The sequence below is a fragment of the Camelina sativa genome, chromosome 16 (assembly GCF_030686135.1).
Source record: "Camelina sativa cultivar CO46 ecotype springtype chromosome 16, ASM3068613v1".
NCBI lineage: Eukaryota > Viridiplantae > Streptophyta > Magnoliopsida > Brassicales > Brassicaceae > Camelina > Camelina sativa.
In genome coordinates, this window is record NC_141895.1 from 28,751,722 (window position 1) to 28,769,180 (window position 17,459).

Consider the following 17,459-nt stretch of genomic DNA (forward strand, 5'->3'; position numbering starts at 1 on the left):
AGACTCAAGCGAACCTATGGAATATGTCTGCATGGTACAATGGTCATGCACACCTCTTACAAATCCATTGTGATTTCGACATCTTTGTTTCCTTCATACAAGTCCCTGCTATGCAAGAACATCACAGACATACATGTTCTGCTATATATCAATGTGACCATATTATGGGTGATTTCATTGTTACCAGATATGCTCAAGTAAGAACGCAGCTTGAGACATGCCTTGATATTAATAACGGTTTCTAAGCACTCACAAGCACAACAAAACAAACAAAACTTCTGATGGACATTTTAATTTTTCATGCACATTCATTTATGTAAATGTCTAACAGATTAATAGGCAGATGAAAACCAAAAAAGAAAATATATGGGGTTGCGTATTTTACGCTTCAGTGACTGGAAAATTAGGAGGAACCAGAAGGAAAAAAATACATCACCAAAGGGCATGTCATGTAAATTGTCATATTCTGCTGGCTCGCCTTTTGACCCAACCCGACCGATTGAGTAGGAGGTATAGACTCAGCATCTCTCTAGCCCTCTCTTGTCTACAAGCTCCTGTAATCAATAACAGTGACTTCTTCCTCTGGAGCATCTAGGTCTTGGTAGCTGCACCATTTTCTCATACATTAGTTTAAAGACATTGCACTCTTGTTCATCTTGATTGAAATATGATCCATGAAAAAATGAAAGCAATGTGTTAAGATACTCATAGCATATCGAATGAACCATGTTACCTGCGTAACCGTCTAGGATCCTGTCTAAAGGCTGGAGACAAAAGAAAAGGGGCGGGTCCACCTCTGCCGCTACCTTCAAAAGAAGGATTAGGTCCACTTGGGAACATCTGCATCGCAAACTCAGGTGGTGCTGGTACAAATGGTCCTAGTGGCCTGCCCAAATCATCATTCACACACCCTAACTCTTTAAATTTAATCTGAGGATGGGAAAGTATAGTTTAGTGTAGGCTTTTATTAAACCTACCCGGCACCAGGAACAGGCATCAGCACTGGTGGTGCGTTTATATCCGATGAGAAGGGAGGAACATGAACTCCACCTTGTCCACCAAATGCATCGTACCTACCTTCCACAGGATTTCCACCATCAGTACCATCACCGTCACCTCCCAGTTGATCCTCCGACCGATCATTTCTGTCATTTCCATTAGCACGTCCATCACGCTCTCTGCGTCCACCACGATCATCCCTAAGTCTGTGCTCCATGCCTGGTTTACGTCTCATAGGTCTATCTCTCTGTCAAAAGTATATATCACCCACATAAGTAACACTCAAAAAAACCCTATAACACTTGAAAATCCAAAACCAGTACAGACTATTCAACATTCCTTTAAATGATAAACCAAATAAAAAATCTTGTACCGGGCCCATGGCTGGTTGTCCTCCTGGAGCATTAGGATCACTGCAAAATGGCACATGATTTTATCATTAGGATCCCGTCATAAATGATAGTAGAGGAGTCCAAGAGAAAAACCCTACATACTTCATATAGTTCTGAAAATACAGTTCTTCCCGCACTTTGGTGGTCAGCTCCGCGACAAGCTCAATGTGTTTCAGCTTGAGATGCTTGTACACAAATTCAGCAGCATGAAACAGCTTCGTGCAGCCCTTGGCTCCACAACCATATTTCCAACCATACTTCTCATCCCTAATCTTTCGAACATGTGGATCTAAAGCTTCAGTAGCCGCAGCATCTATCTTCTCTTTAGCAGCCATCACTTCCAAGGGATCTTGACCTTTCAACCTCTCTTGCCAATGAGAGTCAAATTTACTTTCACTCTCATCTCCTTTTGCATCATAACCTTTACCTTCAGCTCTCACATGCCGCAGACCCTTAGCTTCATTTGTTTCAACCTTTCCGTAATAATCCACACCATGCACACGCCAGAGATATGTGACAAGTGTGTCAAGCAATTCAACACCCTCAAGGCCTTTCACAGATGTCAACCCCCTAATGATTATAACTGGACCAGTCGAACCACTATGTAACTTCTCTCTACCTGATTTATCAGTTTCTGAACTTGTTAAAAGATTCTCCTCAATTCGTTTCTCAGAGTCTAGCTTATGCACAAGTGCTTGTGCTTGTTCAATGTCAGTTAGGATTCTCTTTGGATGAGAAATGAAACTGGGTGCTTTTGGTGCAGCTGAAAGAAGGTCAGCCTCTTTAGCTCCCACCCTATCATGTCTTTTTCTTTTACCACCAGCTGATTCATCCTCAGAATTTTGCTCACTGGGCCTGCTGGATTTATCCAATGGTGTCACTGCAGGACCTCTGGAACAGATCGAGGGAAACTGAGCTTTTAGAGATGACAGAATGGTGACTTGTGACTAGAGTAATGGCCAAGGAATTGATCTTACAAATCTAGCGCCCCCCTCTGTAAATCAAGTAAGAAGTCCTTCGCCACCTTCCGTGCAAGTTCATTCCTCCTGAAAATTTGAAAGAACAGTCAGAAACATAGTTTTGAACTACAAGACTGTACTAACAAGTACGAGAGATCAGCGAATAGTATCAATATTACATCAATCAAACTGTGGGAAATGCTCATGAACTCACCTTTCTATGACAGAAAGTAAGTTTGTTGGATAATACTTATTCTTCAACCTGGATGCATAAAATACATAAGCATGTTAATAGGTTAGCTTGCAGAATAACCCAAAATAGTGTAAGAGATATAAACAGATAGTGGACTTCACCAATCTTCCTCTTTGTGAGTGTTAAAAAAGACGCGTTTCTGTGTTGTAATATACTCTGACTTATATTCTTGATATCTGCATCAGGACAAAAGGTATTAACCCAGCAGCTTTACACGACAACTGATTAAGCACCGAGACTAAATTGCAGTTATAATGATACCTGCGCTCAGCTTCTGATGGCAATATATCATCTTCCAACTCCTGGATAAATTGTTTGTATGACATCAATCCATCCCTGGATAAAGGAAATACGACAATATTTCTTGTTAAATGCAACAGCAAGGAAGTTACACTAGCACCAGAATATAGGCGTTATCTTGTACTCAACAGGAACAATGGAATAAAAACGATGACTTTAACATCACATGTTTCAGAAATGATTTTCTATTACTGATCAATAATGTCTCTCAAACATTCACACTAACTTTCAGGAGCTATAAGGAAGAATACATAGATGCCTCATAGAAGATAGACATTTCTTAACTCCTAGTATACATTTACTAGATTATATATATACTACCAAAAATAAACACAACATAGGACAAAGAGAGCAAATCCCATGAAATACAAAGGGAAAATGAACAAAGATGAAGGATCCTTAACCTTTGAGTATTTCCACTGTTGGAAGCATCACCATACCCGCCACGTCCTCCCTCCCATTCTGCCAGAAGAAATACAAAATTAAAAGGTAGATATTGATATCACTCTCCTAAAATAGATTGCTTGTTCACAAATAGAATTGCGAATTGGAATACTCAAACTGTATCCAATCCACAGCAGATAGAGAGAAAAATATGAAGCTATGACTATGAACTATGCTAGTCAAATGAACCAGACGTTTTCAATCTATAAGGACGCCCAATGACAGTAATCTAAACATGTCTCACAAGTGCAAAGTGGTTCTCTCAACTTTCGAAATATATGAAAGAGATGTCTCACCCTGATGGCGACCCATAAAGCGGCCATGAGGCCTTTCATCACCATAATTAGGTCTCCCACCCATTTCACGATCATATCCTCCACCATATTCATATCCAAATCTAACATGCAAAAAAAGAAGAATTGAGTACAGATTAGGAAATCACGAAAAAAATATAGATATATAACAATCGTTGATATAAGAGGATGATCAATGTGGTTTGATCTCCAATAAAATCCAACTTATATTATCAACAATCCAATTGAAGTGTGAGCAATGTGGTACAGCAAAGAAGAAGATCCAAAAAAAATCAATGAGCACAAGAGATGATAAAGATTACCTTCTGTCGGGAGGCCCATAGCCACCACGGTTACCGCCACGGCGAGCATCATAGCCATTATCGTCCCTGCGGTAACGTTTATTAGGAGGCGAGCGACGCTGGGGAGGAGAGTAGCGCCTATCTCTGTACGGTGGCGGAGGACTCAAGCTAGGACGTCTCTTGTAATCCCTACGAGGCGGTGGGAGAGGCGAACGGTCACGGTCACGTCGTTCGAGGTCTCTGTCGTCACGCCGCTCCCGTGAATCTCTCTCACGGCGTTGCGGAGGCTGTTCCTGTTCCGGCTCCGGCTGCGGCAGAGAGGAAGAAGGCGGAGGAGGAGGCGGTGAGGAAGAGATCGATTTCTCAGGGAGGCTGTTGTCGACGGAATCAGTGGGAGGAAGAGTAACATCGGCCATTTGGAGAAGATGATCGGAACCCTATTTCGGGAAATCTACGGTTTTATTCAACGACGATACACTCCAAAGCCTTTCTTCTACCTTTACTAGTGTGAATTTCAAGTTGGCCTTTCAGGCCCATCTTAGTCTTCATAAAAATCAAAATGTCTTCTTTTTTTTCGGCTCGACTTCAATCTCTTCGTTAACCAAACCACAATCACATAATATCTTGGTCCACAGTATTTTTAACCCATACTGGCAGTAGTTGTAGTGTACTGTAATTTGATTTTTTTTTTTTTTTTTTTCTGTTTTCAACGTGTAATTTGATTTAATAATAAGAAATATTCAGTTTTGCCATTTAAGTTGAATATTTCTTATTAGTTAGTCATCTCTAATATTTTTTATCTTAAGTTAAAATTCAGTCATCTCTAAACTAAAATCACCCCAAAAAAAAAAGTTTAATCAGATACAACAATTCAGCCGGTTTAGATTGTTTTTAACTTTACACCATTGAAGTTAATAAATTATAGGAAACTTTAAACTACATTTACAAAGAGACAAAAACAGAATGTAAATAAAGACATGTCTACCATCACTTTACAGTTAACTTGTCCATATCAAAAAAAAAAAAAAAAAAATTAAATCTCCAAAAAACATTTGAGTGCAAAAATCTCAGATCCAATCACACTCCACCAAAATGCTCACCGCCAACTTTACCGCCGTCCTCCTCCTCCTCCTCCTCACTCTCTGCTCCGGTCAGACTCCTCCGGCACCAGAACCCACCGCAGCCGATGGACCTTCTTCATCTCCGGCGAACTGTCTAGTATCTATGCTAAACGTATCGGACTGCTTCTCGTACGTTCAAGTGGGAAGCAATGAGATCAAGCCTGAAGCTGCTTGTTGCCCTGAGCTTGCTTGGATGGTTCAAAGCTCGCCTGAGTGCGTTTGTAATCTTCTCGGCGGTGGCGCGTCGCCGCGTTTTGGAGTTAAGCTTGATAAGCAAAGAGCTGAGCAACTCTCAACCATCTGCGGTGTGAAAGCTCCATCTCCTAGTTTGTGTTCAGGTACATTTACTCATTCCGTACACCTACTTTTCCTATGTAATTTGGACCGTCTGATTCGATCAAATCCAATCTAACGGCTTAGCGGGACCTCTCACTTCCTACATTCACTAATTAGATTACTACTTGAGTGATGCTCAAATAAATCTAAAAGGAAATAATTCTAAATAAAAGTAACAAGAAATTATTTACCACTTTGTAATAAAAAAGAAAGAAACTAACAAATTTATCAATCTTTTGGCTGGAATTAATTGTTATTTATTTATTTATTAAATTTTGAAAATAATTATTTGTTTAATATAAATAATTGTTTTTTATATAAATAATAGTTCTGGGTTTTCCGACTATCTCTCCAGCCGGAAGTGAAGATTCATCCACTGAAGGTAGATTTATTATTTTAGTTGAAGTCTAGTTTTGAGTTCAGTTCAAGAAAAAAAAAATACAAAATGTTATGTGCTTATTATAGTTTAAAAAGCATAAAGATTATTTTGGTCTTTAATATTTTATATGTGATTGAATTTTTTAAGGTCCTGAAGGGTCAAAGAAAGATAGGAAAAATGGTGGTGTGACTTCTAAAGATTATGGAGTAGCTTTGAACTCCTTAGCCTTTATATTATTCATGTATTTTTCTTTATTCTGAGGATTACATAACTTCACTAGGTGATGCAGCATATATTCTCTACTATCTTCTCACGTCTTTTTTTTTATGGAACTTGGGTTCTATATTATTTTTACACTGTATGTAGTTTACTGAGCTTAAGTTATGGATGTTATGAATAAAGATCTTCCATCTTTCAAATACAAATCAATGATGACCCTTGAACTCGTAAGATCCAAGCTCAAATTTGCAGTAGCATCGACAACAACGAATTTGCAAACTGTACCATTGGAAAGATTAATTGAGTGTGTTTGGAAATCTGTGGAAGACAAGATATGATGCTAGAATCTGAAAAATAAAACATTATCATCATCTACCATATTCTGCATTACTTCACAATCTTTAATTCAGAGCCCATCTCACACAACATAGAGTCTACAACACTGGTCATGTAACGTGAGTTACTTCCTATACACAGCTTTTTCTCATCCATCATCTTCCTCACTTTCTCCACTTCCTCCCACTTTCCATCAACAGCGTAAATATATGACAGTAGCACATATGGCCCTATGTCATTTGGCTGCAATCTCATGAGCCGCTTCGCCAAGATTCTCCAATGTGAGGATTCTCGAGTGTCCAACGAGAAGAGAGAACAAACGTGGACTTTTCTTTTAGTTCTTCCGAGTGTTTAGTCAAGCCTGCTAGGCCAAGGAGAGTAACCAAGCAGCCATGGTGCTCTAATTTAAGTTCAACTTTATAGATTCGTGTTAACCGATCATAGGCCCACCAACCTTCTAGAACCATCCCAGCATTTGCACATGCAGACAAAACACAAACTAAAGTAGCACCATTCGGGAAAACGTTGCCATCCTTTTCCAAATCGACAAGCATCTCTATGGCTTTCTCTCCAGGCCCTAGCATGCCATAACCAATGATCATAGAGTTCCACGACACGATGCTTCTCTCTTCCATCCCATCAAAAACCTCTCTAGCCATATCCATTGCACCACATTTAGCATACATTGTAAGCAGAGCAGTTGAAAGAAGCACATCAGGTTTAATCTTACTGCTTGTCACATATGAATGGATCTGCCTACCAATCTCAATCCGGCCTAAATATCCACAAGCAGTCAAGGCGCTCATGACACACGCTTTGTTTGGCTTCAACCCATCTCCTTTATCCACCATTACTTCGTAAAGTCTAAGACATTCTGTGTAATCCTTGATCCTAACATAAAGAGCCAATATAGTATTCCAAGAAACAACATTTCTTCGTGGCATTTTATCGAAAAATCCGCGCGCCATTGTTACATCTCCCACTGCCGCGTAACCGTCGATCATAGAGTTCCAAGAAACAGCATCAGGAGCAGGCATAGTCTCAAACAAATACCGTGCCCCCTCCATATCCTGAATCCTCGCATAACCGCAAAGCATAGAGTTCCAACTAAAAACATCTCTCTTAGGCATTTCATCGAACAAGTCACGTGCAATATCCATTCTCCCATTCTTCGCATACCCATCAATCATCAGATTCCAACTAACCAAATCAACCATAAACCCACCATCAAACACCTTCTCCGCATCTCGGACTCGTCCACAAACCAAGTACATATGAATCAACGAGTTCCTAGCAAACAAATCCGAATCAAACCCGTACTTGGAAACCAAAGCATGAATCTTTTCCCCATCTTTCACCAATCCAGCTTCCACACACACCTTTACCATTAACGGAAACGTGTAATGGTTACTCAAGACACATCTCCCAACAATTTTTTGTCGTAGTAAAACCTCAACGCACCAAAGGGCTGTTTTAAATTAACGAAACATCTCAAAATGGTGTTACCCAGAAACGCATCAGGTTCAATGACAGAATCGAAAACTGAAACACCTCGTGAAACCAAACCAAAACATGTGCAGAGCTTTTTAATCACTCGTCCTGAAACAAGAGAGTTCTGGAGTAGTCCAGAGACTAGGATCTGGGAATAAACTTGGTCAAATTCATTCACAGATGTTAAAGATTCAAGCTTTTGGAGTATCGGATGATGGAGATCGTCGAGATGTGTGGTACGAGGTTTGGGATCATCTGGCCAGAGTCTTGGTGATGGTTTTGAGAGATTGTCTCTGCATTTAATGAATTTATCAGGAGCAATTGAGCTTCCTCTTGATCTTCTGGATAATCCTAGATTCATATTTGTACGTTTTCTTGTTAGTAACATATTCAAACACGGAAGGGGGCGGGCCAGCTTTATAAAAGCCTCACTGCCTCAGCCTCAATCCACACGCACATTTGTTTTTGATTTCAAAAGAATCTCTATATACTTATTTAAGAATCTCTATCTACTTTATCTGCAAATAATATCAATCGCATTGCAAAATATTAGCAACACTTTTACATGTTTTTAGAATATTATAACCATAAAAATATCTCTATACTTGAAAACTCAGCACCTACAAGAAAATATTTTGTCATGCCTCGTAAAACATCCATGTGTCCAGCAAAATGATTTCAGTGCTATTCTAACCGTATTTGTTTTTTTTTTCTTTTCTAACCGTATTTGTTTATTCTTTAATTTTCTTTTCTACCCTACAATTACAAATAAAGAATACTAAAACATTATTTTGAAAAATCTTATTTGATTGCTTGACTTGTTAAGAACCACGACCCCTTGGATATACCCCCATTGCGCAACGCTTTTAGTTTCTAAAATATTACCATACTGCCTTGCTCGAAAGACTAGTACAATGGTAGTTTTAATTTTAAATCTGTCACCAACAAACAAAAAAATTGTTAAAAAGTTTACTAAGGAACTAGATGAAACCTCAAAAATAGATTGAATATTTTATTTGAACGGTTTGAAAAATTAAAAGATAGATATGTTCAGTCATATTTTTACCTAAATTTCATGAATGGAAATCTTTCGCAAACCCCATAACCACATGGTAGGGAAAAACAAATCGAATCTTTTATCCCTACCTCGAGTACGGTTCGGTCTCCGAGATGAATCACGTGCTTCTGAATAAAAGTTGGTGAGCACTAATAATTCACATTTACACTACTAGTAATAATTTAAGATTCCTGCCTCGAACGTGAGAGATTTTTTTATATTTTTTATATGTCGGCATCGTGGGAAATTACTGTATAATACTAATATACCACTTATGATGATGGCCTATCCACTAATTCTATAGACTGTGGACTATATAAACTAAATCTTGCATGGATGAATAATTAACATATATATCAAAAGACTTCTTTGTCTCTAACCAAACACAAATATCTTTCCAAGGAGATTTGAAGATCAGTAGATTCATGGCGATGTCTCACCTTCAACCCGTGCTTCTCCTCCTCGCATCACTCTTCTTCTTACCGGCTTTGCACGGGGCCATCGATTTCGAATACTGCGGCAGTAAGTATCCATTTGTTACGTATGTTCCTTTTGTGTGTTTATTGTATACAGCATCTATACAAGAACTTTACCAAATCAGGAAAAATACCAATAATTTGACATATCAATTAAAACAATGGTTGGGCTTATTTTTTGTAAGAAAGATGTATAGATCCAAGATTTTTTAATCTACCGAGACTCATAAGTTATAACTTTCAACGATTGATCTGTGCGTGCGACTGTTGCAGAAAATGGAAACAACTACGGTAACGTCAATCGTATCGAGATCTCTAAGAACCCGTCGGTTGGGCCGGACGAAAGTTCAAGCATGACTATACATGTATACGGTTCTGCAAGTACGTAATCTTCTTCCCAAACTCTTTTTTTTTTTTTAGTTTTTTTTTTAGTTTTACAACATTTATTTCAATGTATATACAGACAAAAACATCACCGTGGGAACCCTTGTATACGTAACCTTTAAGACTGGGGAATTTACTGGCCTTTTGAAAACTTACAACATCTGTGATGTGAGTAAATGTAACACTGCAGCTGAGATTGAAGCTGGTACCAACTTTGAATTGACTCTTCCCGATGTTCTTTATGTTGGTTTCGATGAGGTAACTTTTTTTACACTCTTTTGCTTAGGGAGAAAATATTATGCATGAATGTGATTTTTCCTTAATCTTAGGACTAATGTTTCCAAACCCAAACGGACCATGTTCAACCTGATGTCCAGCCGGGTTGGACTAACTAATTAACCGCAGTTAACCGGCAAAACCCCTAAAACTGATGATCTAATTAAACCAGTTGACATGGGTTGGGGTTTTTTAAAAAAAAATCCAAGACTTGGCTTTATTCATAAACATCACTTATTTTTTTTCATTTTCTAAGAAGTGATTGAATGTATCTAGTGTTTTCAATGGTTAACATTTATAAGGAGTAAATCTTTTCCAAGACTTGGTTTTCTAATTTTTTTTTTTTTTTAAGGATTATTTTGTTTTAGAAACCATACCCAACCTACCTAAACAGTTTTGTTTCACCTGACATTTCACATGTCTATGTTTTTTCTAATGAAATTGTGCAGGAACTCAAGTACTCTGTTTCTTTGCGCCAAAAGTACGTGGAAGAGCCAATTATAAATATGTGCGTCGACTTCAAACTACCTACTCCAACTCCCACATTGGTCGTCTCTGCTTAGTCAAGTTGGCGGATGTGTCCAAGTATTTTTGTTATATCAGTCTCTTTAGCTCTCGCTACTTGCATTTCCTTTGCATGTGTTGTCCAACTAATAAAATAGATAACTCTCTGTTGTAACATTGGCTTGGTCTATAAGATTAAGAGCCAAGCACGTCTTTGGTTTTTTTCCAAGCTGCTGATACAATAATTATGAGCAACAAGAGAGTTATAAAGTAGTCAAGCGAGTACAATCTGAGCATAAAAATGATCAAATACAGTCACAGATCTTAGAGATTTCAACTTTTAGAGTATTTGATAATTAAATTTATAATTCTAATGAGCCAGAACATAGTAGTAACTATATGGAAAATTATGTCATTACTTTAATTTTACAATGCATAGACGACATTACAAAAGGGGATGTAGCTCAAATGGTAGAGCGCTCGCTTTGCATGCGAGAGGCACGGGGTTCGATCCCCCGCATCTCCAATTTCTTTTTTTATTACAAAATTATACATATAGACATACAATTTAATCTTCAATGGTGGAAAGAAATAGTGAGTTACAGCAAAAGGTTAACGTTTGTTGTTTGTGACATCATGAGATGGTTCAGTGGGCTCCGGTGATGACAAAAAAACAAAACTGCCTAATGACTTAAAGGAACACGGGAAGCTCATAGCATGATTGGAAACACACATGATTTGGTTGAGATTAACAAGAAACCAACGATTTTAAATTTTAAAGCCAATGAAACTTAAGAAAACAATGAAACTCTATGGCTTAAGAAAACCAGAATAACCAGATTGATTTTTTTTTTTTTTTTGGGTCAAAAATAACAAGATTGATATTTTGGTTTACTTGATTTTAAAAATATTTTGGTTTCATTTAGAGGTTCATTATATACTTGAATTATGGAAGCATTCTTCTGGCAAACCTAATTTTTGTTTATTCTGTAATTTATAGGAGTTAATACTTCGGATCATACTAATATCCAAATTGTAGTTGGTTCCTAACTCAGTATTTACTATTTTCGTATAATAAACATCAAAAAAAAAAAAAAAACTTGAAGTACTCACCTCTAGTTTCTTGTGGATAACATATACTAACACGACTGGGCCACAACACATCGAAGAGGCCCAAGTTATAAAAGCTAAATCTTTAACCTTTTTTTTTTTACAACCATTTATGTACTCAGGATTTTACCATAAAAGACCAAAATGAAAAGAAAAATCTGAAACCCTAAACGACGAACAAAGTGGATTCTCTGTGGTGACGTCTGATGCAGTGATTTCATTTCATCTTCTGATCTGGTAAGTAAGATTCATACTTTACTGCGATGGTTAATTTTAGAGATGCTATAGCCAAATGTAATCAATTTTCTACACCGTTGTTGATTTGTATCAGATGTAGAATAATAAATAAGCTTTGTACTTTTACATTTTCAATCAGGCTTTAATGTTAAGAATTACTCCATCCGTTTCATAATATAAGATGTTTTAGAAATTTTTGTTGTTTCATAATATAGAATGTTTTCAAGTTTCTATGTAACTTTTAGATTAGTTTAGTATTTTATATTATACAGTTTTGTTTATAATTGGTTGAACTTTTGTAAAGTAGTCATTTCTTAATCTGCGTGTTTTACTCAAAACATCTTATATTTTGAAACGGAGGGAGTAGGTTTTTTTTTAATGTCTTTATGAATACATTTGTGTGAGTTATAGAATATTGATCATATGCTGCAGCCAAATACTCCCTCGTTTCATAATATAAGATGTTTTAGAGATTTTTCTTTGTTTCATAATATAAAATGTTTTCAACTTTTTAAGTAACTTTTAGATTACTTTTCTATTTTTTATTATTTATTTTATGCAGTCTTGTTTATAATTGGTTAAACTTTTTTAACGTGGTTATTTCTTAATCTGCGTGTTTTTACTCAAAACATCTTATATTTTGAAACGGAGAGAGTATATTCAATTGCAACGCCCTTTATTGATTTGTGTGAGATGTATAATAATAATTAATAAGCTTGTTGTACTGTTTAGTAGTAACAGTCTGTTTACATTTTTAATTATCGATAGCTTTGGAGTAAACTATAATTAGTTTTTTTTAATTGTCTTTATGAATACATTTTTGTTGTTTTTTTTATTGTCTTTATGAATAATACATTTCTGTTGTTTATATATGTAGAAACATTAGGAAAATGCTACCACTGAGTATGAGAAAACAGCCATCTGGAGCTTTAAAAAGAAAAAAGAGAAAGATCTGCAAAAGTTTTTGAAGTCCCAAGCCAATGCTATTCTTAAGTTTGTCAAGAAGAAACCCGAACATTCTGAAACAGTGCTAGTGGAGTCTCGAAAAAGCGACAGTGAAGAAGATGTTATTGGTTAGAGTCAGAGCAACGTTGTTCCTGGACATTTTGGTGAGCAAAAACAGGTTCTGATTCGAGGCGAGGGAAGTGAAGAGAAGAAGACACATATATGTGAAGATGTTCTTGGTCAGAGCAACGCTGTTCCTGAACATTTTGATGAAGGTAAAGACAATGATGAGCAAAAACGGGCTGTGAATCGAGGCGAGGGAAGTGAAGAAAAGAAGAATCATATAATTGAAGATGTCTCTGATCCTGGAAACTGGGGAAACGTTGATATGAAGATGAGAGATTTATTGGTTAAAAACGGTCCAACGACAAGGCTATCGACTGATTATGAGTTTCCTAAGGATGGTATCGGTAGGCATTTCTCGCAAGCTTTCTACACAAGAGATATGGTCAATGGAGAAAAACAAGATCGGAGATGATTGGTTTACTCCGAATCTTTAGATAAAGTTTTCTGTTTTTGCTGCAAGTTGTTCAGACATGAGAAACATGGCGGTGGTAACTTGGCAACAACGGGGTACAGACTGGAGAAATCTTTCGACTAGGCTCAAAGATCATGAAAATTTTCATGACCATATTCTTTGCATGACTCAGTGGAAAGAGTTGGAGGTAAGACTACAAAAGAACCAGACAATTGATAAGCTGGTTAATTTGTAGCTGTCTTGTCTTAGGTGAGATTGGTAAGTTTGTTTGTTTTGGGAAAATGTGTTTTATTGGAAACTATTTAATGATGTTTCAGAACAACATGATGCAGGAGATGTTTTTGTTTATTAGTATGATTTGTGGTATTAGCAAATTTTAATACATTTTGATCTCTCATTGAGAATTATGCAACTAGGTTAGTAAGAAATAAACATTTGGCCGGCATAGAACCCAAGAGATAGCAACAGAACCGCAGCCGCGGGAATAACCAAACCAGCCGTTAGTGCTGTTCTGTTATTCTTCATCAGTGCCATATACCCTCCAAGATTCTCCTTGTATGCATTCACTCTACTTCTATAATCTTGGTTAAGTGTTCCTTCCTTCGCTGCAACTTTAAGAGCTTCTTCATTCTCTCTTTCTGGCTTTGGCGATTGAACCTTTTCGGCTTGTTTTTGATCTAGTTCCGCTTCTTTCTCTCTTGCTTCCTTTGACGGTTGAACCTTTTCCTTCGCTGCCGGGCTAGGAGGCTTGTATTTATCCTTAGGAACAAGAGGAGGTTTTGCGGTTGTACCACTAGGTGAAGTTTGTTTCCCCATTGGCTCAGGTCTAGGAAGCCTCACAACGAGATTTGCGCCTTCAAATTTGGCAGAGACAGAGTCAACGTCGACGTTTGGCGGAATAGGAAACTCCTTGCGGAAACGGATCCATTTGTTGGCTCCTGCTGGACGATCTCCCATCACTCTCAGCTTCCTCGTGGTGGTTATTTGTACCTTAAGCTGCTCTTTCCTAAACCCTGTTTATTTCAAGAACTCGTTACACAATTGATCAAGAACTGGTTAATAAACCAAAAAAATTACGACTAAAAAAATGCTAGAGTTTGTTGAGCAACCAAACCTGGAAGGTAAACAGTGAGAGCTTCAAATCCCTGTTCAGTTTTCCAGTTCGAAAGCGGCTCGAAGTCATCGTAGATGCGATTAGCGATAGCATGTTCAGAAATTCTCTCCATCTCTTGATTTTCTTGATTTGAATTTGGAATAAGAAGATTTTGTGTTATGTTGATATGTAAGAGAGTATCTAAGCGATTTCTTTATATACCAATGAAGAAACTATTTCTTATAAGTTGTTTTCTTTGAAGTTGGGTTATTCCTTAACTTTGCCTAACTGTTGTGATCGCCTTCTGTATAGTTCTTCTCTTTTATATGCATTTTGTATAGCTTTATGTTCCAATGTCAAGAAAGTGAAGAATATATATTTTTGTAAAGAGGGAGTAATGCTTTGCTTTGAGGGGATTTAAGGACCAACGAGGATGATGCTTTTCTCTTTAATAATCTAATGTCTCTCCTAAATTTATCAGAGACAACGTGTGAAAACATCTACAAAAGTAAACCCAATTTGATGCCTCTCCTAAGGATTTTACTAGTAAGATATTATTGTTAATGTTTCAAGCCAATGAATTCCATATGTAAATCTTTTCAATTAGTTTTACTTATCAACTATGATTATATAAATAACCGATGAATCGTTGGTAAGAAAGTATTATTCCAGTTCTAACAATATGGTATTCAAATCATCTACATTCTAAAAGAGAGTGTTTTTGTGCTATGTGACAAGTCCACAATTATTGTTACTACACTACATAAGGCATGCACAACAGAGTCGAAAAGAATTGTTTGTGGTAGAATCGTCTATCTAACCGTTCTCATAATTTGCAATACATAATAAATGTTGACGTAAAAAAAAGTTAAAAACAATGATGCTATTTTTTCTTAATTCGTATTAGGCCTTGATTTTTTTGGGTGCGTCTATGACTGTTTATGTGAGATAACTCAAATTATATCTTGATGTTAATTACTTGGAATTATTGTATACGCAAGGTGATAACTCGACATTTAAGCCCTGAAGTGTTATTAGACTGATAAATTGAATTTAAGACACAAAGTGTTATCTAACGTACAATACATGCGAGGTGATAACTAAAAATTCAAAGTATGATTCGATGTCGGATTTACTGTGATTGCACGCTTTGGCTTTGAGACCTTGATGACAACTGAACGGTATGGTACTCGCCACATTTATCGGTGATGAATTGTGAAAAATCAGTTTAGAGGATTTATGCTATAAATAATGAGACCAAGCTCACATGTTTTTTTTTTTTTGTTTGTGCAAAAGCTCACATGTTATTGGTTGTATATATTGATAAGCTTTATAAGTTATGTGGAACCTTCTTGATCCATGTTCCCTAGATGTGACTGGCTTGAGCTTTGTTGTTAACCCTGTAGCATTCCAAAAGTATTAATTTATAGCTTTAGTCATGAACGTCTTCCACGACTCGATCTTCAAAAAGGTCTTTTGAGCTAGGAATTCGCCACTGGAAAGAATACCTTTTGCAAACCTTGGAGAGGAGACACAGTCTTAATCTTTACATTTATGAATGAAAGCGTATGCTATTTAGGTTTTCTGCTTCTTCATTTATTGTTTAATCCAGAGCTTTTATAAGAAAAATCAGTTTTCATGATTCCAAAGAACTAGTTAGAATCTATGAAGTGCAGAAGTTTGTAATCTTAAGCTAATAAATCTCCAAAGTTGTAATAGCTTGGAGAGCTTCATCTATAGGGAATTTGGAAAATCTTTAAATTTCTCAATTGTGGTGTAGAAATCAAAATCTTTATATTCGTTTCACCATAATATTGTAAAAGCATACTATATTTTACTCAACCACAGTTTAAACACCCATATTACAAGGTATATTATAAGTATATATCAGTATTTTTATTAGTTATTTTCTGATTGAATACAATATAACTCAAGTTTTGTCATAAAAATAAATTAAGAGCAAAAATAATAGCAGCGGCACTTCCCAGGAGGTAGACAAATACTTGCACTGACCTTGTGCATCTTCGTACACGCAGCTTTACATTCTGCAGGAACGCATTTTCCGGATTTGTTTGGAATATTAGTATAGCATTGTGCTGGTCTTCTTTGTTGCATATTCCCCAACACTCCTGTTTTGTGTAGTATTTAGTTTTAAGGAGTTTTGTGTAACAAAGTTTAATATATCAAATATATTTTTTTGTGATACATTTATTATTCTAGATAAAAACCTAACATAAGAACTAAAAATATAAGAGTTATATATATGTAACAGGAAAATATCATATAGATTTAATTAGGAAGACAATTGTAATTTTGAAACTTATTTTCATGCAAAACAAAGCTAAATAACTAATAAAAAAAAGAATGGAAGTTTATTTAATCAGTTCATATTATGATAGTTATATTTTTAACAAATTATTTTTCATAATAAAAAAAATTGATTTGATGTTTTAAAGAAATTGTATAGTTGAAAGAAGGTTAGAAATATTATGATATTCATTATTAGTTTCTGTTGAAAAATGTATATGTAATATATTAAGGTGCATATTAAATCTAAATACAAACCTAGCTCAAGAATGATGAAGAAAGTTAGAATGGTGAGTGATAGTTGGAATGTCTTCTTCATCGTAGATTTTATGAATGAATAATTGATGGTGTTTTAAAAGTAAAAAAAAAAAAAAAAAGAAATACTAACTATACTCTGATATATACTTTTCTAAAAAGTTAATGTACCTCACACTCAAACTTATCTACTTTAAGTAATCTATCTCCTTAAGTTCCGGTTTTACACAGATTTTTATTATTTTTTCTCATTCTGTATATAAAACCTTTAGACTCGTTCGTTGTTATTCTCTACCGTAACTTAGTTTCTTATTAGATGAAAACAGTCAAATTTCACAAAAGAAACACAATATAGCCACACATTTGTGCTATATTAAATCTCATATATTAATAGTCCATATATCATAATTTCTTTTTATGCCATTATTTTATCAATTTTTTTAATTTGAGACA

General features: G+C 36.1%; 5 protein-coding genes, 1 non-coding gene and 2 pseudogenes across 7 annotated transcripts; 4 read left to right on the forward strand and 4 right to left on the reverse strand.

The window, feature by feature from the left end:
* Nucleotides 1-282: 282 nt before the first annotated feature.
* On the reverse strand, nt 283-4,578 carry LOC104752611 (serrate RNA effector molecule). The gene is made up of 12 exons (XM_010474800.3): nt 3,964-4,578; nt 3,644-3,744; nt 3,308-3,365; nt 2,865-2,939; nt 2,705-2,779; nt 2,565-2,612; nt 2,369-2,437; nt 1,494-2,282; nt 1,373-1,412; nt 978-1,246; nt 734-886; nt 283-605 (listed from the first exon to the last, which is right to left on the reverse strand). Exons 1-12 carry the CDS (start codon nt 4,356-4,358, stop codon nt 545-547), a joined length of 2,133 nt encoding a protein of 710 aa, XP_010473102.1. The 5' UTR covers nt 4,359-4,578; the 3' UTR covers nt 283-544.
* A 229-nt stretch (nt 4,579-4,807) lies between these two features.
* Nucleotides 4,808-6,203, forward strand: LOC104752612 (non-specific lipid transfer protein GPI-anchored 12-like). The gene is made up of 3 exons (XM_010474801.3): nt 4,808-5,401; nt 5,728-5,781; nt 5,926-6,203. The coding sequence occupies exons 1-3, from the start codon at nt 5,035-5,037 to the stop codon at nt 6,036-6,038; spliced, it is 534 nt and encodes a 177-aa protein (XP_010473103.2). The 5' UTR covers nt 4,808-5,034; the 3' UTR covers nt 6,039-6,203.
* A 65-nt stretch (nt 6,204-6,268) lies between these two features.
* LOC147926059 (pentatricopeptide repeat-containing protein At3g29230-like) lies at nt 6,269-8,293 on the reverse strand (annotated as a pseudogene). The gene has a single exon (XR_015584538.1). The product of XR_015584538.1 is annotated as a pentatricopeptide repeat-containing protein At3g29230-like (transcript).
* A 740-nt stretch (nt 8,294-9,033) lies between these two features.
* On the forward strand, nt 9,034-10,794 carry LOC104752613 (MD-2-related lipid-recognition protein 3). The gene is made up of 4 exons (XM_010474803.3): nt 9,034-9,403; nt 9,631-9,738; nt 9,821-9,999; nt 10,467-10,794. Exons 1-4 carry the CDS (start codon nt 9,307-9,309, stop codon nt 10,578-10,580), a joined length of 498 nt encoding a protein of 165 aa, XP_010473105.1. The 5' UTR covers nt 9,034-9,306; the 3' UTR covers nt 10,581-10,794.
* A 180-nt stretch (nt 10,795-10,974) lies between these two features.
* Nucleotides 10,975-11,047, forward strand: TRNAA-UGC (transfer RNA alanine (anticodon UGC)). Its single transcript has one exon. It is a non-coding gene; the product is annotated as a tRNA-Ala (tRNA).
* Nucleotides 11,048-12,750: 1,703 nt separating this feature from the next.
* Nucleotides 12,751-13,702, forward strand: LOC147926060 (uncharacterized; annotated as a pseudogene).
* On the reverse strand, nt 13,615-14,739 carry LOC104752614 (uncharacterized). Its single transcript, XM_010474804.3, has 2 exons — nt 14,466-14,739; nt 13,615-14,364 (listed from the first exon to the last, which is right to left on the reverse strand). The coding sequence occupies exons 1-2, from the start codon at nt 14,575-14,577 to the stop codon at nt 13,769-13,771; spliced, it is 708 nt and encodes a 235-aa protein (XP_010473106.1). The 5' UTR covers nt 14,578-14,739; the 3' UTR covers nt 13,615-13,768.
* Nucleotides 14,740-16,276: 1,537 nt separating this feature from the next.
* Nucleotides 16,277-17,139, reverse strand: LOC109129686 (putative defensin-like protein 146). Its single transcript, XM_019238274.2, has 2 exons — nt 17,010-17,139; nt 16,277-16,573 (listed from the first exon to the last, which is right to left on the reverse strand). The coding sequence occupies exons 1-2, from the start codon at nt 17,068-17,070 to the stop codon at nt 16,398-16,400; spliced, it is 237 nt and encodes a 78-aa protein (XP_019093819.1). The 5' UTR covers nt 17,071-17,139; the 3' UTR covers nt 16,277-16,397.
* Between the last annotated feature and the right edge of the window lie 320 nt (nt 17,140-17,459).

Bases quoted from the DNA above. Each gene is read 5' to 3' on its own strand.
- LOC104752611 (XM_010474800.3), bottom strand. From the start codon at position 4,358: ATGGCCGATGTTACTCTTCCTCCCACTGATTCCGTCGACAACAGCCTC. The intron at 2,438-2,564 runs GTGAGTTCATGA...TCAAATTTTCAG, and splicing joins TTACTTTCTGTCATAGAAAG to GAGGAATGAACTTGCACGGA. The intron at 1,247-1,372 runs GTACAAGATTTT...TACTTTTGACAG, and splicing joins GACAACCAGCCATGGGCCCG to AGAGATAGACCTATGAGACG.
- LOC104752612 (XM_010474801.3), top strand. From the start codon at position 5,035: ATGCTCACCGCCAACTTTACCGCCGTCCTCCTCCTCCTCCTCCTCACT. The intron at 5,402-5,727 runs GTACATTTACTC...TATAAATAATAG, and splicing joins ATCTCCTAGTTTGTGTTCAG to TTCTGGGTTTTCCGACTATC. The intron at 5,782-5,925 runs GTAGATTTATTA...GAATTTTTTAAG, and splicing joins TGAAGATTCATCCACTGAAG to GTCCTGAAGGGTCAAAGAAA.
- LOC104752613 (XM_010474803.3), top strand. From the start codon at position 9,307: ATGGCGATGTCTCACCTTCAACCCGTGCTTCTCCTCCTCGCATCACTC. The intron at 9,404-9,630 runs GTAAGTATCCAT...CGACTGTTGCAG, and splicing joins CGATTTCGAATACTGCGGCA to AAAATGGAAACAACTACGGT. The intron at 9,739-9,820 runs GTACGTAATCTT...ATGTATATACAG, and splicing joins ACATGTATACGGTTCTGCAA to ACAAAAACATCACCGTGGGA.
- LOC104752614 (XM_010474804.3), bottom strand. From the start codon at position 14,577: ATGGAGAGAATTTCTGAACATGCTATCGCTAATCGCATCTACGATGAC. The intron at 14,365-14,465 runs GTTTGGTTGCTC...TGAAATAAACAG, and splicing joins TCTCACTGTTTACCTTCCAG to GGTTTAGGAAAGAGCAGCTT.
- LOC109129686 (XM_019238274.2), bottom strand. From the start codon at position 17,070: ATGAAGAAGACATTCCAACTATCACTCACCATTCTAACTTTCTTCATC. The intron at 16,574-17,009 runs GTTTGTATTTAG...TACACAAAACAG, and splicing joins CTTCATCATTCTTGAGCTAG to GAGTGTTGGGGAATATGCAA.